Raw genomic sequence first — 20,251 nt, 5'->3', positions numbered from 1 at the left:
CACTAGTCGGGGTGACGACTGACCAAAGAGAAGCCACCCCCCCACTCCCGCGACACACAGGGCGGCCCACCCCCGTGCCTGCCTGCAGTGCCGGAACCTGCACTCCCACGTGCTCGCTCCGGGAACCTGGGACTAGCCGGAGGTGCGCTTTCTCGCAAGGAAAGATGAAATGAGACCTGCCCACCGGAAGGACGCCAGCGAGCGCACGGTGGTGCTGCACACGAAGGGCCAGGGGGGCCCCGCGGCAGGAGCCCAAACGCGGGCATCTTCCCCAACGGCACAGAAGAACAGACGGGCGGCCAGGCTCGGCAACGCGCTGGGCAACTTGTAAGGACAACGCAGTAACACCCGACTAATAATTTATCTTTTATTGAAATTGTTGAATACTTTATATTACAGTAAATTTGATTGAAAAAAAATGAGGAAAGAAATCAATTTTTAAAAATACACTCATGTTGAAATCAAATTAGCCAGCCAAACGGAGTACAAACCAAGGAACCACCGTAGGGTGGTTTTCTCAGTACATGAATACCACTGAGTCTATGTACAATTCTAGAATTCGAGAACAGTCATTCATTAAACACTTCGAGAAAGGTGCCAACAGCGAGGGAAGGACAGCGGCCCCGCCCTCCAGTCCCGCAGCACCGAGAGGCCGACCCAGCACCCCCAGAGCGGGATCCCCAAGTGCAACGCTAGGGCGAGATGCTGGCCCATCGGCTTTCATGCAATTTCCGTAAGTCACGCACTGTGCAAATTAAGGCTTCTTATAGGTCGGATGGTTGATAAACACTTTTTTTTTTTTTTTCTTAAAAAAATAAGCACAGTAAAGGTGGTATCATGAGAACCTGAAGAGGTGAGACCTATCCCCCAAATCTGGAGGAAAGTTATTTTCTCTGACATCTCAACTCCATCCTCATACACACACAAAAATAATCTTTGGGTGGGTTGTTTGAATTCACCAGCCGGCGAAAGAAATACTGATAAGTGTGCTCTGTGCACCTAGGATTGAAGACGTCATGCAAAACGCTGCAGCCGTTACTGACTAAGGGCAGAGAGCAGGCGAACCCTCCAAAGCCTAGGCACTCGGGGACCCTGCACATGCGTGTGCGCGTGCACGTGTGTGTGTGCGCGCACGTGCGTGTTCCCTTAAGAAACAGGAAGCAAAAAGGAAGGGACAGATTGGAGCATTCTAACTTACAGGCTACATTATTGACCAGTTCAAAATCTCATATGGACTTTCCTAGCACACCGACAGCTTCCCCTTCCGACCGGGGATGAACCACCGTCACCCCCGCTGTCACGAAGAAACTGTTGGGTTGTTTGTTTGTTTGTTTTTTTATTTTGTTTTTTGTGTTTTTTTTTTTTGTTTTTCCTTTTTTGCAAACCTGAGTAATTGTCAAAGTCAATAAATAGGAGGAGAGAATTAAATGCTAAAATATAATGGTCAAATACCCCACAGGGCCTAAAGCAGCAAGGGTTTTTCTCGAATACACAGCCCTCTGTTCCAAGATGCGTCTGGCCCGGGCGCACGTTACGAAGCGCACGGCAGCCATGCTTCTGAGGACTGGGGACAAAACCCGGGGCCCTGCACCGCCCCCACGACAGGGGCAGAGCCACGTTCCGAGGACCGTAAACCTGACCTCCTCACCCTCTCCCCCATCACAAAAACTCTTCCCTTTTGAGACAGTTCTTGTTAAAGGCAAAAATGATAGAAGCATCATCGAACTGAAGTCTTATTTGGTTGGAGGTGCTCGGCGACGCCACGGACCCGCGTCCCCTGTAGGCGCCAGGAGACTAGATGTGTAAGAGGTCCTCGTCGCTGTCGTCGTGGAAGGACGCCAGGCTGCCGGGCTGTGCGGGCTTCTGCTGTGCGGGCCTGGGCCTCCCTCTGCGGGCCCTGTCCCCTCTCACCAGCACCCCCGCGCCATCCGCGCTCTCCCGAAGCCCCTTCCTCTGCGCGTTCCTCCCGTGCTGCACGCTCGCTGACCCGGTCCCCCTGCCCGCCTGCACTTTCACCTCCGGGATGGTCAGGACCTCGTCCTCGCTGTCCTGGTCGTCCCCGTGCAGGGAGGTGAGGGCTTCAGCCTTCACGGACTTCGTGGTAATGTGGCCGTTTTCCTGCCCTTCCTTCCCGGGCCTTGGGGTCGGCACCTGGATCTCTTCCATCAACCACTCGGTTTCGTTCTCATCCGCCTCCTCCTCCTTGTTCACCTGCCAGGGACGAGGCCACACCCTGGAGCCCCTCTGAGGCCCCAGGCCACGCCGCTCCTCTGTGACCCTCCCTTCCGTGACCTGCCTGAGTTGGGGAACCCCTTCCCTGCTTCCCGGGTCCCCCACCCGGAAAGGAAGGGAAGGCTGGCGACCGTCGGCTCCCGCTTGGACCCCACGAGGCAGCTGGTGTCAGGCTGGCAGGTCACCGGCACCCAGGGGACGGGAGGGGCCGTGCGGCACGAGAAGCCGCGGGGGCTGGACGAGACTGTGTCTGAGCGAAACCTCTGAGGACGCAATCTGGCTGGAGGACCGAGAGCCACGAGCACGCGTGTGCCCATTACCCGAACAACACCTGTCCGGGGGAAGTTTATCTGAAGGGACTCATCAGGTGCCAGATGCACAGACACGTTCGTTATTGATTTAGTTTTTAGAACAGCCCCCAAAGTAGAAGCAACTGAAATATTAAATGTTCTGAGAAAACCAGCCACAGCCGCGATGATAAAACCTGAAGGCAGGAAGGACACGGAGTGCGCTCGGGTTCAGAGCGACAGCTGACCTTTCCCTTTTCTCCTTCAAAAGGCCTGTGGCGGCGTCTTCCTCGTCACAGGCTGACACCATCAGGGCACAGACAGCTCAACAGTGGGGCGGGGGCGACGGGGGTGACGGGACGTTACCTTTGAGTATTTGTAGGACACGCTGGCACTCCTCCTGCAGCAGCTGCTCAGCCTGCTGACCACCGTCTCCCTGCGGGGCGGGCGGTCACTGCGGGCGGGACCAGCCGGGCAGGAGAACCGCCCAGCCAGCCCTCCCCGCCCCCTCCACAGCCCTGGCATCTCGCGTGCCAGTCCTCCCGGCCCTCCCTGGCCCCGGCCCCTCGCCCACCCGCCCCTCCGCAGCCCTGGCATCTCGCGTGCCAGTCCTCCCGGCCCCAGCCCCTCGCACACCCGCCCCTCCACGGTCCTGGCACCTTGCGCATCTGCTCACAGAGAAGCCTGCAGCCCCCACAGGCACATCCCTCCATGGCACGGGCACGCTAAACCCACAGCAGCTGGGTTATACACGAGTTCAGTGAAAAGAACACTTTGGAAGCAGACGGAACTGGATTCGAAACCTACTTCCTCTCTCAGTGGTCTAGCAAAGGCAAGTGCAAGTTACCCACCGTGGGCTTCTGCTTTGTCCCGTGTGACTATGACAAGAGCACATATTCCTCCCACCCCAGGGCTGCACGGAGACGTGCGCCAAAACTCATGCCCAGACCCTCGGCCCGGATTCTTCGTTCCAGTACCTGCCCCTCTGGGCCAGGACAGCCACACTCAGGACTTCTGGACGCCCTCTCCCACCTGCCAGGGAGGACCACGCACAGGGCTCATGGGCCCTGTGCCTCATTCACACACCACACGGAAATGTGGTGACAAGCCCTTTTACCCAGAGACCGTGAGCCAAGAAGACGGCGTCATGCCTGGCACATGGTAGGCATCTAGTAAACGGGAGGAAGGGGAGGACCGTGTAGAGGGGTCAGCTGATCAGAAGGAAGCCTGCTCATAAGACGTGCTCATTTGCTGTCTCTTAGGACACATTCAGAGACCAACATCCTAGAAACAGGCCAGGCTTAGTGCCTGCGCGGCGTCTCCTACACGACACGACCACCAGGGCCTGACTCACACGCCTGGGAGTCAGATGGTCACCTCGTCCCAGAAACGCGGATGTTTACACGACTTCGGAGACCGTTTCCATGGTTCACACACACACACACACAGATCCCAGGACTCGACCTTGAAGCACTGGCCTCGGGGCACACCTGCTCCCCTCTCCTTACCTCCTTTCCTTCTTGTAAAGCAGCAGGGTCAGCAGACAGCCAGTGAGCGCCACGAGCAGCAGGCTCAGCACAGCCCCGACCGCCTGGCTTCTCTCCGACAGCCCCTTGTGCTCCTGCGTGTCCTCGCCCGCACCGTCACCATCAAGGCCCACCCTGAAAGGAAGCCACGTCCTTTGGCGGCGTGCCACGGCAGCCACAGCCGGAGCAGTTCCCAGCCCGGGGTGTGGAGAACAGCAGGACGGGGTCCTCAACGACACGGCGGCGGGACCGGAGAGCAGGTGGAATGCACCGCCCGGAGCCGCGCGGGCAACTCTTACGGAGGAGCGTGGCCTACTCCGTGGCGGCCAGCCCCGCCCCCCCCCCCCCCCCCCCCCTGCGGATGGCTGCAGGGCACAGAGGCACCTGGGAGGCCACAGCAGGGATAAGCCGGCAACACTCATCTTCCCAGGACCACAGCTCCCCTCCCTGGGGACAAGCAGTCACCGCCGGGGGCAGGCTTCTGTCCCCTCCACCTCGTCTCAGGCCACACCGTCGGTGCCTCATGAGGGCTGAGGGAACACGCACGGGACAGACACGGCTGGACACAACACAGACGCTCCATCTGGGCTGCCGCGTCCGGGAGGCACGTCCCTGGACCAACACGACCGCCCCTCAAGCAGCTAGGACGGCACGAGTCCCGCCCACGTGTGGGAAAGAGCAGTGTATTTCTATGACCTTAAACACTCAAGGAAATAGTACAAATTAACGAACACAAAGCTAGAAAAACCACGACGGACCTTCTGCTCAGAGAACCAGATGTCCGTGTAGTGACTGGACACTTCCGACCCTTCGTGCCTGCACTCAGGGCACCTACAGTAACAGAATCCTCTAGCAAAGTTCTTCCCGCCCTGGGAAGGCAGAGAGGCAGGCTACAGGGACTATACGGGCTGCTCGGGAGGAGAGAAGGCAACTGATGGGCCACACCCGCGATGAACTGGAGGCTACAGGTGCAGATACGGTTCAGAAAACTTCTTGATTCAGACTGGGTCAGAGGGCAACCGACGGCTCAACTGCGTGAGGATAACTGCACCCATCAGCATTCAGCCTGAGCCAAATAATCCGGTTCCAAACCGGACGACGACCTCAGTGTTCGGTTCCAGCGTGGAGGCACTGGCCGCTGTGTGCTCGAGCGGGGACGCCCCCACACGTGCTCTGTGGACCCCGAGGAACAGGAGTTCGTTCAGGAGCACCTGGGACGCACCCCCGCGTCCCAATGGGAGAGGCGCATCGTCACTCACTTCTAGGCGTGTCCTCACTGCAACTTTTGGGTTCTCCTGGGAGCCAGGAATCATTTTCAAGTGTGTTTTAGTTTGCAAATGTATTTCTATTTTTCAGTTAATTTCTCATTACTGGTTCTTAACTTCACTGTGTGTTTTGCGTTTTAATTTTTTAATGTTTATTTTTGAGAGAGAGAGAGAGAGAGAGAGAGAGACAGAGACAGAGCATGAGTGGCGGAGGGGCAGAGACAGAGAGGGAGGCACAGAATCTGAAGCAGGCTCCAGGCTCTGAGCTGTCAGCACAGAGCCAGATGCAGGGCTTGAACTCAAGAATCTCAAGATCACGACCTGAGCCGAAGTCAGATGCTTAACAACACAACTCTGTGTGTGTTGTTTATACGGCACCAACGTCTAGAAATTTAAGACTTGCCTTGCGTTCATGTTCCTGGAAAACTTCAGACAAAGCTGACTCTTTTTAAAAATGAAAACTCATGTAAGATCTAACAGATGTGATCTGGGACTCCTCCCACTGTTCCTACCACGGTTTCTAGGGACTGCAGAGAAACGTTCCTTCAGGACACAAAGGAAACCAGTGCATGGCAAGAACTCCTTTTTCTCTTGATTGTAGTCTCAGACAGAGACTGAAAACGCTTCTGTAAGAGAAGGACGTGGATGAAATGGGAAGAAAACAAATCCAAGAGGAAAGCAAGCTGTAGCACTTTGTTCCAGATGAAGGTCTCTAAACCTGACAGTGAACTGGGCAGAGGAGCAAAGGCCCTGGGGCACAAGAAGAGAGAGTTCCCTGAGGCCACACAGAGGCCAAGATCACCCTTCCCTTGGCACAGAAATGCACATTCCCACATGCGCACGCAAAACCTGGCCTATGCCTGATCTTCAAACTCTGTAGAACAAGTTTTCCTTCGTCCAAACGTAAACACTACCTCGCTCAAGGTAAAGCGACCTTTACCATATAATAATCTGCACTGGAACCCAAGGAAAAATGCGCTAGGAACACAAAGACGAGGCTCAGCATTGGCCTGCCGTGAGGCAGCATGGGGGAGGCCGGAAAGAAAGCGGGCACACTCAGGCCTCGTGCGTGCCTACTGGCAGATGGGGGTGCTCTGGGAATGGTGGGCGGTGGCGGTGGGGGAGCAGACAAGGGGCGACGCTTGGACAGCCAGTGAGGCCGCGTGCTGGCCGCGTGGGGCTTGCCTCTCCGGTGTTTGTGCACACTTGAATATCCCCACACTAGGTGGGGCAGAACACACACAAATACGCGCTCGAGCTGAGTCAGGGGAGAGCGGGTTGGCGTGCGGCTGGTGAGCGTGCGCAGAAAGGGGAAAGCGGCCCGGCCCGCGCACTCACCCTAGGGGACACACGGCAGACGTGTACCAAGAGAAGAGATACTGGCAGTCGGCGGTCTCGTGGCTGAACTCGGGGATCCCGTCCTTCACCAGAGGGTCACAGTGGAAGAAGATGGTGGAAGACACAGACTTCGTCTTATCCTTTCCACACTTAGAGGACGAGGCAAACACCACATCTAGATCCCCGTCTGTCAAAAAGGAAGTATGACACAACCACACAACGTTACCATCGACATTTCAATGATGTCCTCGTGGTCTGTAAAACGCCCGCACAGACTTAAGATCTCACGGAAAGGGCCTTCTTCAAAGGTCTCACATGTACGCGTTCTCACAGGCCACCTGACACTCCTTACAGGGCCCCCCGCCTGAAGTCCGGGAGCAGGAAAGACTTGAACCTTGACCCCAGGAGAGGTCTGGCCTTTGTCCTCAGTTCACAGGATTCAGAATGGGGACTGGCCACGTGGTACCCGCTCATCCGGAGACCGAAATGGACCAGATGGGGAACCAAGCAACTGGCGGGCCAACCAAACAAGCCTCTGTGATGGAACCACAATAAAACCCCTGGACACGGAGACGCGAGCTTCCCCGGTTGGCGACACTCCGTGTGTACGGTCACAGCCCGATTCCACAGGGAGAGGACGACGGAAGCATCTGGCTCCCTCCTGGATGTCACCCTGCATGCTTCTCCCCTCCACCAATTGTCATCCTTAACGGTGGCAGTAACAGCTCTCAGTGAGTTCTGAGTCCCAGCGAAGGACCAGACCTGAGGGTGGCGGGGGAAGCCCCCCAAAACTCCCACTCGGTGTCAGAGGTGAGGGAGCCTTGTGCGGACGCTGCCCTCCCCAAACTTTGCAGGTGGCTCAAACTTCACAGCGAGCCACCGCTGGACAGCCACCGGGTTCCGTGTGCGAGGCGGTCACGTCCGCACACAGGGAGCCCTGAGCCCCGGCCCGTGCGGGCTGGGCTCGGGAGGCCCCACGTGTTCTCACGCATAACTGGCTGAGGCAAGGCCTGAACGGACTGTCCCACGAGGCCGGCACGCGGGCCCATGTCCACAAGCTGATGGGGGAGCCCGTGGCAGCTTCCTACTCTTGCCGTCTCGAATGAATGAAGACTCAGGAAGAGATTCAATCTGCACTTCTTCATGCAACGCAACAAGTGGTCTTAAAACTAAACTTACTTTCTAGTGCTGGTGAATGCAGAAAGCGACAAGGTCTAAAAGGGGTTTAATTAACCCCGAATAAGTAAATGCGCACGATGCGCACAGGTACGAGTAAATCCAACCCAGAATTGCTAGAAAAGAGAACCGCGGGGGTTACTGCTCCTTGGTGTGGAATCACGAAAGCAAATCAGGCTGACGTGACGGGTACCTCCGCCTTGCCCTTCGGGCACGGCCAAGCACGGTGACGCGTGCACTCAGCGTCTGAGCACGGAAACACGCACTTGACCTTTTAAAGACTGTTTATCCTTTCTTTTCATCCTTCTGACAAATGTAAAATTTCTCATCCTTGTGTAATAGCATCTGAAATTGCGAAGTAAAGAACACGACTAAAACCACATCAAAGGCAGTTCTGGACGCACACACTTCACCTTCTACACCCCCACCTCACACCCCCTGGCGCAGACCAAGTCTAAGGTGAATTTTACCTACAGTGAAACGTTCATCTTACACCTGTTCGACCCGTCTTGATGAACACGTATCAAGACACGGAATCAGACCAGGGCTTCTGCTTTAAAATGTGGCATTTCAACAGAAGGGTGTTAGTTCAGGGAAAGCGTAAGGCCCTTCCAAGGAAGCGGGACACGGAACGTTAATGGAAAGCAATTACCTTGAACGTAGTACTTGGTTTTATCAGAAGTTCCAACTTTCCTGCTGAAGTGTTGGTCATTTGGTTTAACCTGGCAGATGTTGGCCCCAGAGCACGCCGGGTTTTTGGAGCTCGTGATGGAGGAAAGCTGGATTTCATACAGGTACTTGTCCCCATTTGTCCTCATGTCCCCAGAGGCACTGAACAGCCTGAAGAAATGGAAAAGACAGCAATGGCTCCAGTCCTTCAAGAAACCCATTTACTAGAGACCCAGACACCTGTGAACAAGCACAGGGCCGCAGGACACTGCCCTTCTCCACCTTGGCCAGCCTGGGAGCCCACGAAGACCCCCGAGGGCACCAACTTGCCTCCCGCCCCGCGCTCTGGGCACCGGTGCGCCCACAGCACACCTGCTTCGCTTGCCGCGGGTGCAGCCAGCACATACGGCCACCTGACCTCAGGAACGGCTCCGGGGACACTGCTGGGACACTCTATTTTCACAAACCAGTAAGCCCAGGGATTCCTGATCAAAAACTCTTTCGGGTTTCAGCTTTGCCCCCTGGGCTTATCAAGAAGTGAAGGAGAAGGGGTGACTTTATTTTTACACTCAAGAGAATTCACCATCTTTGGTGTTAAAACTTCATAGCTGAGTAATGCTGTCCCTCAGTTTTAAGCAAAATAGGACATCTACCTAGAAACAGTAACTAACACACACAGGCCCATTTATCTTGCGGCTCTCCTCCTCCACTCCCCCCCCCACCGGGAAAGATCTAAAATGCTGGTTTAATTTTGAATACAGTTCAGTGCTCAAAAGGAAAATGTTTCACTTACTTAAAATAAATATCTCCGAGGCTGAAGCTCTTGCCATTTCTAGGGTTGGTGATGGTCCCGTTCACCATCCGCACCTCCTGGGGCTTCACGGCACAGGCAGCCCGAGAGTCCCAGCTGAAGTAGTAAGTGCAACTGTCCAGGTCGAACCTGGAAGGAGGAAGCATGGGCTGCGGTCACGCCCAGCCACACACGGGGGCGGCTGCGACATCAGGCCTCTCGTGCTGGGAAGCGGCTCACTGGCTTTCAGGGCTCCGGTCAGTCCTGAGCCCTGGGTCCCTGCAGAAGCACCCCGCCACCAAGCCCTCGCCACCCCCACGATGGGTGCAGGCAGCTCTGGGCTAGCGAGGCTCACAGGACTTTTCTCAGCAGCCTCACAGCAAAGATCCGGGAACACCGGCCTAGCGAGGAAGATACTGTACGGCTCTCTGGCAACGTGACAACGTTGGGCACCGTTCAGCGCGTTGTTTTCGTGGTGTTAAATTCAGAAACTGTGCAACATCCAAAAACTGGAAAAATTTGCTCGTAAATTTCTGAACTTTACTTTGCAAGCTTTTTCAACTCATATGTTGATTCCATCCTCGTACGATTCCCAGCTCCTGCCTTTTTCAAGCCCAGCTTCCGGAAGAATCATTTGTTCACAAACAGCAGCTCATACGCTCCCTCTGTTGGCCAACTCCTCCTAATGCTAGTTGCAGAGTTGCCTGGAAAATTCTAGTGTCATCCAAGAGCATCCCGTGTGCCAGCCCCACCTGCCTGGGGATCTCAGACAGGCCACCCGGACAGCTGGACTTAAGGTGGCGCCAATCGCTACCCCTCTGGTCCTATGACGATGCTCAGGGTGGAGGCCGGATACCACCTTACCTTGTGGCTTTAGTCAAGTGACCGTGTGCCCCAGCCCCCTTTCCAGGAAATCCCTCCTGGTGCAGAACAGCCCTGCACACTACAGGACATCGAACAGCCCCCTCCCCACCGTGGCCACCCAAACACCCTTTCCCTGCACGCACGTTTGCACGCCTGCAAGTGAAAACCATGGGGAAAGATGCTGATGGGCCCCCAGTGCACTCTCTGCACAGCTCCCCCGTGAGGCCCCGACCCTCTCTCTCACCTCTTGAACGAAGGTCTGCCCACTGTCTTTGCACAGGTCAACTCGATGACGGCAGAGGCGGTCTTATTCTCCCCACACTGATAGCCTTTTGAATAAGTTACGATGACTTTGTCACCTGAAACACACAAATAACGGAAGTGACGTCGTTCCTGGTTTATAAAGAACGAACGTCCGGCTCTCTGAAGACTCCTGAGTCCTCCACTCCGGGTTCCCAGCTCTGCCAAGCTCGGTGACCGCCTCCCGGCTCACAACACACCTTGTGGGGCTAGAGAAGACCTGGGTGCAAACCCTAGCATTCCTGCTCACTGGCTGCCTGACTCCGGGCTGCTGAGCCTCTAAGCCTGTCTCCTCACCTGCGCCACGGGAACACCTTCCAACGAGCAGCCGAGTGCCCGGCGCCATGTGCTCACAGAGCAGGACCCCAGGGGCAGCGTTCGCCACTGCTCCAGTTCTGTACCACTGCAGGGTTGTTCTAGGTGCCTTCCCGACACATCCCCCCGTCTCAGCACCCCAGTGGTAACGGGGCAGGTGCCGGACCGACAAGCACAACGAGGAAAACCAGACCCAGAACAACTCTGTTTTTCTCGGGTCTTCCGGCTCTGTGTCTAATCTTTCCACTGCTGAAAGGATCGAGGATAAAGAAAGTCACGAGACCTTGACGAGCAGGGTCTAAGAGGAAAGCGAGCGCTTGCATTCAGCTGCAAGTCGCACAGAAGCCAGCGTGGCCGCCAGTTCAAGTCCCATGCTGCTGCCAGCTACCACGTGTGGCTGCCCAGTGCCGTCCTGGTGGCGCCCGAGCCCAGCCTGGCTCGGCAGGCAGACTGTGGCTCAGGGGCACAGGGCGGGGCCCTCACAGGGGCACCACACACGCTGTAGCCCCGGACCCTCACCCACGCGAGGCAGGGGACACGGGGGAAACGTGGGCCTCGGCACCAGCTTCCCCCCTGCTCTTCCACACGCAGGGGCCCAACCGCTCGGCCGAAAGCCCAGGGCCCTCAGCCCTGCCCCGATTCAGAGCTGTTACTGGATGGACTTGTATTAAACACTGAGCTTCTATGCTAAATAGTGGGCTCCTGTGTAAAATTTTGGAAGAAAGAGTACTGCTTTAAAGAGAAATTCTTTTTTTCTTTCTTAATTTTTTTATTTGAAAGAGAGAGAAAAAAAAAACGCAAGAGTGCACACGCATGCAAGCGGGGTGGAGGGGGGGCGGTGGAGACAGCGAGCGAGCGAGCCCTAAGCAGGTTCCACGCTCAGCACAGAGCCCAACACAGGGCTCGATCCTACAACCCTGGGATCTTGACCTGAGCTGAAATCAAGAGTCAGATGCTTAGCCGACTGAGCTGCCCAGGCGCCCCTTGAAGAGACATTCTTAAACTGCTGGAGCATGAGGCCAAACAAATGCACATCTTACTGTAGACACCCCACACTACTGGGCAGTACACTTGACCTCCCACACCTCATTGCCCAACCGGTGACACGAACTCTAACCCCAACCCCACGAAGCTGCTGAGAACTACACCTGCAGACAGCACAGTTGTAGGTAACCGTTAGCTCCTGGGACAGACGGCCCATCTCCCCGCCCCAGATGGGTGCAGCCCCTAAATGAGGGTGGCAATCACTGTGTCTGTCCTTGGACAGCTATCCTGTTGGGACCAAAAGGGAAGGTCTCACCTGGCGGGCTGGGGACCAGGACACGTCTACTAGCTGAACCTGCAGTGAGGGCTTAACTATTCAAACCTGTCAGCCAGCTGCGGGAAACTCAGGCGAAGGCTGCTCCGATAGCCGCGTACAACCGCGAGACCGCAGAGCAATGAGCCACCCTCAGCCCCCTTAGGGAGCCGTGGGGAAACAGCAGTGAGTCACGGGACGGCTGGCCACTCCGGGGGACTCCACCAACCTGCAGAATCTGGTTTGCTTCTAAGACTCACAGTGGCTCCCGCAGAATTCCCTGCCTCTTTTTCAACAGCTCACACAAACTCGAGTCACCCCTGTGATTTAATCAGGACAACCCGGGGGCCCCTCTCTAGTCCAACAAGATAAGGGTATTTTTCTTTACTGGTCCCCCTAATACACCCCAACTGACCCCAACTGTATCTACCTGAGAAAAATCTACCTTCTTTTATTTTTATTTAAATATTTATTTAGAGAACACACACGTGCACCCGTGGGGGAGGGGCAGAGAGAGAGAGAGAGAGTCCCAAGGAGAGACTGCATTTTCAGCACAGGGCCCCCCACGTGGGGCCCAATCCCCATAAACCCACAACTGTGAGGTCATACCTGAGCTGAAATCAAGAGTCGGATGCTTGACCAACTGAGCCACCCAGGCGGCCCTACCTTCCCCTTTAAAATTTTTTTTTTTAATGTTTATTTATTATTGAAAGTCAATGAGAGAGTCAGAGCGTGAGCAGGGGAGGGACAGAGGGAGAAGGAGGCACAGAATCCGAAGCAGTCTCCAGGCTCTGAGCTGTCAGCACAGAGCCCGACGCAGGGCTCGAATTCACAAACCGCAAGATCGTGACCTGAGCCGAAGTCGGACGCTTAACCCACTGAGCCACCCAGGCACCCCAGCTACCTTCCTCTTTTAAACAACGAAAGACAGAATCTTTCACTAAACCACCATTTGTAAGATGAATTTTCTACAAACACTATTAAAAAAAGCTTCAATATTATTATTACTTTTCTAAACTGTTAAGATATTACAAAAACGTACCCCTGAATTATCTTTGCCAAGTTCTTGTGTAACCCTTCAGCTCTCCCGAATAAATGCTTGCACGTGTTTATGCAGACTCTGTGCTCAGCCCAGAGCTGGAGCAGGGATTCAGCAGAACCTTAACCACTGTGACCCTCTCGGGTGGGGAAGGATGTTCGCAAGAGAGCCGAACCCTCTTGAACACACCTGCCAGGACGTGCCACCTCAGAGAATGCAAAGCGGTGCTTACTCTTATGTTCCAGGAGTTACTGGAACGCCGGACAACCATTGGGAATTCTATCTGGCGTTTCAACTGAAGCCCGTGCTGAGCCTCCTGGCCTACGAGGACGCCTTTTCCTTCCCAGTTCTGATGAGACACCTGTAACCATGCACAAGGACCCAGGGCCTTACCTATGACGTCCAGCTTCTGCGTGTGAACGAGCCCCAAGACCTGGACGACACCAGATGCACTCTTTTTGCAGATGCTGGCTCGGTCCGAGCAGTCGAGGGGCCCTTTATATATTTTCTGGCACAGATTTATATAGTACCTGCAGAACAGCACAAAGGGATGGGGGAGGGGGGCAAGGTTAGTCTGGCACCCCTGGCACACTGGGGTGCAGCTCTGTCACTTTCAGAAACGGTAATCGTTGTGATAACCGGGTATGCCAGAGCACCTCTGAAGACGGCACTGAGACAGAGACCATCCGGTTACTGAAAACGGGAGCGCGTCAACCAGGCCAGTGGGGGTGGACCCTGAGACCGTGCGGTTTAGAAGGGCTTTCGGGTCGGGACCAGCTGCGGCCCAAGTCCACGCCCCCGCCCCAGGCTGAGGACTTCCTGATCTGGGGGTGCCGGGCAGAGTGGGGGCCGTGCACAGAGCAACCACCACGGCTCACGAACCCCGAACCACACAAGCCCAAGGGGTTCGTGCCAAAGAGTTGAGAAAATCAATTCACCCCCGCCCCCCCCCCCCCCCCACCACACACCCCCAGCAGCAGACAGAAGCCCCTTCCAAACATGATGCCAATCGAGACTCTGTGTCCGGCCAACTGCTGATCGCCAGCTTCTGGTTCCAAAGGCTCCCTTTCTGTCCTCCTCTGCCTTCCAAAGCGGCCACGCCCACTAGGCCAGACACCAGCGGGCTGTTCCCTAGAGCCCAGGGGCATTCAAGCCATCACAAGCACCGGATTTCCATGACGGCCCCAGCTCTGGGGGGACACGAAGGTGGACTGCCATGTGCCCATCGCCATCAGGCCCGAGAGAAGGTCACAGCTGACAAGAGGCGGCGGGTACTCACGAGACTCCTTCGTGGACAAAGAACCAGGAGCCGGTGAGCGAGGACAGCAGCCTTAAGTCATAGGTTTTGTGCTTCTGGATGAACTTGCACTCCATCTTCTTTGGGGGGCACACAACTTTCGTTTTCCACTCAAATGTCACCTCACAGCCACGAACTTCACTGAAGACCTGTGGCCTCCCAATATCAGCGTCCTCGTCACACTTGAAGATGATCGCGGACGTCCGGTGGCTGTTTGCTGGGGGCGCAGCACGCGGGAAAGTCAGACCGTGGCCTGGTCCCGCACCGGCTCCTCCCCTCCCTCCCCCCCAGCTGCGTTGGCCGGCCACTGCCCACACGCCAGGGGCAGAGCTCATCCTGTTCCGTTCGCCCAGATCCTAACCCGAAACAGACCAAGACCCCTCAGGGCACAGGGTCCCTTCCTGGGTTCGTGACCCCGCGGACCGAGCTCCATTCCCCGTGGACGGACACTCCACATTCGATCACACGTGGGTGAGAACAAATTAAGACAGCAACAAGATACCTCTAATCACCTAAAAACGTGTCATCCAACAGACCAGGAGAAAGATCCTGTCGCAACAAGCCTCCGAACAAAACTGTATCAGTCCCCTCGTGAATTTAACACTTAACGCTCTTTGTAGCATCTTGTCCCTGATCACTCACGACAACTGATTTTTTATGCATTTTCTCATCACTTCCTTTGAGAGCTCGTATCTGTGCCACACACATGAGCAGGGTTCCCACATCCCTGGTCTCCAAGCATCGCCAGAGCAAGGCCGCGATGTCCGGCTCATGCAGAACCCCCCGCCCCTGTCCTGAGCCTGCCCCCACCCCCAGCAGACAGCCAGTGGAGGATCCCCCCCACCCCGACCCCGCCCTTTCTGATTACTGCCACCCTGCAGACCTGTGACGAGTGAGATTCTAATAAGCACGAATGTGCACCATCAGTGCTGAGACCCGGTCCACGGACACAGATCCCTGGAGCGAGCGGGCCTCGCTGGCCCCCTGACACCTGCACGTCAACTGTGCTCTACTGAGGTCCACATGCACGGTCACGTAACACGCCCCTGGAGCAATGAGACACGTCCTTTCTCTATGGGAAATAGGCCTGATGTGGAAAAACTACACACAACAAAATTTCTGCATTAACTTGGACACCCACAAAGGCGCAGGCACGACGCGAGCCTGGGAAGGACACTGGCTACGGGGCAGCCTGGGCCCGGACGCGTGCTCCGCTACGTACAATGTCTGCAGAAGCCCCACTCGTGGTCTCTATCGTAGTCCGCGGTGGTGGAGCACCAGAGCTTCGCCCTGCCCTCCAGAACGCACTCGTCGTAGCTCTTCCCGTTGAATATGAAGGGGAACACACAGGGGTCACCTTCCTCGGTTTCTGGAACAAAGAACACCTGTGAGACCCTGATGACCGGCACGACCTCGGCTCCGCTCTCCTCGCTGGGCACGATCACCTGGCGATGCTCAAAAGGATCTCTGACGGGAGCAGTCACCCTAAACCAACACGAGGACCACAACATGACAAGCGGCTCGCAGGCCAGAGTGTGTTCAGAGCCCAAGCGCTCACACCCGGGGCTGCCCGGGTGGAACACTGCGTGGTCCGGGCCAGGGGTCAGCATTCACAGCATCTGGAGCTCCGTGCCTCAGTTTCCTCCTGCTGCCAGGTCTAACACCACGTCTCCCAGGACCGTCAGATGCATCCCGCTACGAAGATTTACCTGGAGGACAATTATCTCCATTGGCATAACTTAAAATGACAGCTTCGTCCTGGTGCCTATAATCCAGTCTCATCGACGCCAGCCGTCCAAAAGATGCCCCCTTGGTCCCAGAAAGCAGGCAGACACCTCCGTCCTTACAGCCTCCTTGCTCCGGGCCCGCCGCCGCGGTGCACACCCCCACGCTGTAGGTGCGTGAGTCCCGAGTCACCTGGACAGACAACACCACGTGTGGCTGTCAGTGGCTCTCAAGACAGAGAGGAGCCATCGCTGCGGGGAGGTGCACTCGTGCAAGAAAGCAGGGGCTGCCTGTGGGCTCTGCATGGGTGCCTCAGTGCTAACCTTCCTTCTCTCCAATCCTGACCTCCCCGCGCAGGGCAATGCCTTACCCGCTGTCTGGACGTTTCCCTCCAGCCACTGGAAGGACCCACATCTCCCTCCACTCCCAGGCCCAGCCTTCCTCCTCCTCCCGCACACGGCTGGCTGTGCGCCGCAGCCGGGCCTCTGGCAGGGAGCCATCCACAAGACCGCGGGCTGCTCATCCCCTTCCCGAAGCCCCAGCTCCCTGCCCGCAACGCGGGAATGGTGAGGACTGAGTTGATGGTCACTAAGTGGACACGGCGTAATTAAATATGTATCTTGCCTTCCCCGCCTGGCCCCCACCTGCACACCTGTCACACCTGTGCAAGGTCTCCATCACAGGAGCCAGGGCCCTGGGCTCACTGCTCACCAGCGACCATCCATCGCCTGGGAGGTGCTGGGATTTGGTCGGCATGGTCATCAGTGTATGACTCAGTAACATCTAGATCACAGGCCTAGAGATGTACGGTCCTCCAAACACCAGTGATCCAAGATGCCCATGGCTTCGTCAACATCAGGCCCACGACACACAGGCCAAGAGTAAGACAAGCCACCCCCTCCCCCACCCACGCAAATGCATCTAAATCAGGGGGACATCCTAGCTCCCTCTGTCCATTACCTCTGCAATCAGTGAAATAGCTGCCTCTTTATCTTGAAGCCAGGTTGCAAGGAGACACGAGGGAAATTCCACGTGGCCTCTGCCAGGTTCGCTACACCTGGCCCCGGCCCTGGCCCTTATGGGGCACGTGGTCACACGCCCAACCCCAAGCAGCCTCCTGATCTCCGTTGTGTCCTTTCATTTTGACAAAGCCGTAAGGAATGAAACTCTGAACCATGGAGCACAACTCAAGCGTTAGCCGTGACTGGTTCGCTGCACGATCTGGAATCCCTGACAGGCTAATCCTGTGCATCCACGAGCGGGGCTGAGCCCACTACCCACCCCCGCCCCCCAACACACTGTGCCTCGGTGGTCACAGGTGTCCTGCTACTTAAAACACAAGTGGCTGTCAGAAAGAACCCCGGCCGCCGTGTCCCCAGGGCCGCCGGGCTCTGGCTGAGCCGCATCACCTTGAAGGGGATCTTGGAAAGGCTGGACAGGTTGAAGCTGTAATGCAGCTGCTCGTCGGTCAGGGAGCAGCCGTCCACCCGCACTTCGTCGGGACAGACCAGTGGGGTCTCCCACCCAAACACAAAGTCACAGTCACTGGTCCTCAGCAGCATGGGAACTCCCTGTTCAAAAGGAAAGCCACGAGAGTTAAGTACAGCATCCCCCACACGGCTCTGTGTCCCAGCCAGCGCCAGAGAGAGACTCCTGCTTCCGGGGGCTGCAGGCGCCACCCCTACCCCCCCCCCCCCCCACCCAGCCACAGACGCGGCTGTGAGGCCACTGGGTGCTCTCGGTGACCCACAGAGGCTTCGCTCCAGGGGGGAGGGACAGTCGCCACCACCAGCTGCAAGGGACCACGACTCTGCCCTCACAGCACCACCGGGCAGCCGTGCCCACACACCCAGGCCCCCTCGCGACCTCCAGTCGCCCCGCACTTGGAGACAGTCTCCGTGTCCCCACTAGCAGTTCTTCCAATGTCAGAGGAGGGTGTGAAACAGACCCTGCCTGCTCAGAGGAGGCCGGGAGGCGCTCCAGTTCGCTCGCGAGCAGGGTCTCTGCTCCGTGTGTAGCAACTGAGTTTTCATCATGAGGGCCACACACAACTCGGCCCGACTTTCCACAGGCCAAGTGTCCTGAACTCATGTGTCTATGCCCTCCCTCGCTCAGCAACAGCCACAAAAACACAGATGGGGCAGCTGGTCAGGAATCTCGGTTTTAGTTGCTGCCGAGCATCTGTTTTTCTATGAACATAAATGGAAAAAATATTCCCGTTTAAGATAAAAACCACGGGGGAAGAAAATCTCTTAAAGATCTTCCCAAACTCGAATGCACATTTCGTGTGAGATGCCTTGTTTCTAAAACCCAGTAAGCACTGCTCACTTTCAACCCGCTGCTGCTCTGAGAATCAGAGAGACCCCCGTGCGTGCACTGGACCACGTGCATTCAGCTTCAGCACTAAGCCGTCACACCTTCTCTACGTGGCGTGTGAGATAACCAGGGCTCCTCAGGAGAGGTGGATCTTCAAAAGACCAATCCCCTCTGAAGAATGAAATACCAAAACTGGAAGCCTTTCTACAGATTAAGCCACACTGCCTTCACGGCGGAGGGTGCCTGTTGAGACACGCCCACACGCCCTCGTAAACGCACACAGTATGAAGAGATAAGAAGACTCTGTTGATCAGAGCTCCGCCCTGCCTTGAGAACTCAGGAGTACCGTGACAGTCTCGGGACAATGTGAACAGTGACGTGTCCCAGGTGCTTTGCGGCACCACATGGAGACGGCCCAGGCGGCAAGGTTTGCTTCTTCCCTCTCAGTTACCACACTGTCCCTCCTCATCAGGCATCAGGCTCCGGCCACGTCACTTCCTACCGCTGTCAAAATACCTATGTGGCAGCCAGAGCTCTCTTTCCCTTACAAACCTGCGACAGGCTGAGAAATCAGAAAGGTATCCTACTGAATTTACAAGACGCGTTCCAGAACCATAATCCGTTACCTGAGCTCCTCGGGGCAGATGAGCTTTATAATTCATCGGCTTCAAGATGTTAAAAAGCAATTTGAGACCTTTGTTTCTATTACCTACCCCCCACACATACACACAGAGTACTAGAATCAAGCACATGAATATTTCTGCAGCAAAATGTATGAATGTTCTCCTTATGTGGACAAATACCACAAGTAGCCTCCCCCCTTCATGCGAGAGGATTGGGAGTTTTCTGAGCTCTACAGGCTTCAGAGGCACAGATAAGGGGCTGTGAGGCCGGGCTGCCTACAGCAAAGAGCTCTCCACCTGAGCAGAAGGCGGGGGTCCCAGCGGCCACTGCAGGGCTGCGGGAGCCAGGCAGCTCTGAGTCACTATGATGGAGCCATGATCCATCCATTTATCTCCTATTCGCAGGTAGAAGTCAAGGGTAAGTGTATGCAAAAACCCTGTGCAACAAAATGGTACTCGGGGTGGAAGCCAGTCTCATTTTTAAATGCATGTAGAACAGAAATCAATAACCTCCTTAGAAGTAACACCTACAACTGTTACAGCTGTTGTGATTCCGGAGATCTTATGTTTGCTAACTTCTAAATTTGGGGGTCGCATCCTGAACGATTACAGCCACTAAAAGTCTGTCTGACTTCCCAATGAGAACAAAATCACTAATGTTACAGTTTTTAAGAAGGAAAAAGAAGCTGACACTTTTACACGCTGGCGGGCCAAGTTGAATGCCACACCTCGGCTCACATGCACTTCATGTTTTTACATCACAGTGAGCTCGCTGGGCAGTCTGCCCCGTTCATTCAGGATGGGCTTACTCACTGTTAAATTAACGGTTTTAAATTATTCAAGGCACCACTGACTAACCTATGACAGCACCCGTTTTCAGTAGGAACATCCTTAGCTCCGCAGCACGCTTTCGGGACTCACAGCTTTGGTTCACTGGTCCAAGCTTCAGCCCCCAAATTGTGAACGGGTGCACACTTACCATGCTCACGCCTCTCTTACAGTGAAATGCGATCAGGGAGGTGTAGTTGAAATGCTTGTCTGCTAGGCAGGGAGTACTACTTTCAAAATTCAAGTAAACTTCATTAGCTATGGGGTTGAGTATCGGAGGTCCTGTGACTCGACCAATATCCTAAGCAAAGAAAAAAAAGCAAACAACATTTCAGGAAATTGCTCCCTGTGTTAGCAGAATAAG

At 55.7% G+C, this 20,251-nt stretch overlaps 1 protein-coding gene across 1 annotated transcript in view; it reads right to left on the bottom strand.

Annotated features, from left to right (window-relative positions):
- Positions 1 to 353: 353 nt before the first annotated feature.
- IGF2R (insulin like growth factor 2 receptor) overlaps positions 354 to 20,251 on the bottom strand; it is a 103,602-nt gene continuing 83,704 nt past the window's right edge. Inside the window, exons 36-48 of the mRNA XM_078447533.2 lie at positions 20,039 to 20,188; positions 17,530 to 17,691; positions 16,105 to 16,312; positions 15,618 to 15,764; positions 14,378 to 14,612; positions 13,492 to 13,628; positions 10,392 to 10,506; positions 9,287 to 9,433; positions 8,477 to 8,664; positions 6,649 to 6,835; positions 4,028 to 4,180; positions 2,886 to 2,955; positions 354 to 2,211 (exon numbers count right to left, since the gene is read on the bottom strand). Of these exons, the coding sequence (XP_078303659.1) occupies positions 1,795 to 2,211; positions 2,886 to 2,955; positions 4,028 to 4,180; positions 6,649 to 6,835; positions 8,477 to 8,664; positions 9,287 to 9,433; positions 10,392 to 10,506; positions 13,492 to 13,628; positions 14,378 to 14,612; positions 15,618 to 15,764; positions 16,105 to 16,312; positions 17,530 to 17,691; positions 20,039 to 20,188 (2,316 nt within the window). The 3' untranslated portion in view covers positions 354 to 1,794. The remainder of the gene's footprint in view (positions 2,212 to 2,885; positions 2,956 to 4,027; positions 4,181 to 6,648; positions 6,836 to 8,476; positions 8,665 to 9,286; positions 9,434 to 10,391; positions 10,507 to 13,491; positions 13,629 to 14,377; positions 14,613 to 15,617; positions 15,765 to 16,104; positions 16,313 to 17,529; positions 17,692 to 20,038; positions 20,189 to 20,251) is intronic.

This window comes from Panthera onca, chromosome B2 (assembly GCF_046562875.1).
Source record: "Panthera onca isolate mPanOnc1 chromosome B2, mPanOnc1 haplotype 2, whole genome shotgun sequence".
In the NCBI taxonomy this organism is placed as follows: domain Eukaryota; kingdom Metazoa; phylum Chordata; class Mammalia; order Carnivora; family Felidae; genus Panthera; species Panthera onca.
This window is presented reverse-complemented; position numbering and strand designations above follow the sequence as displayed.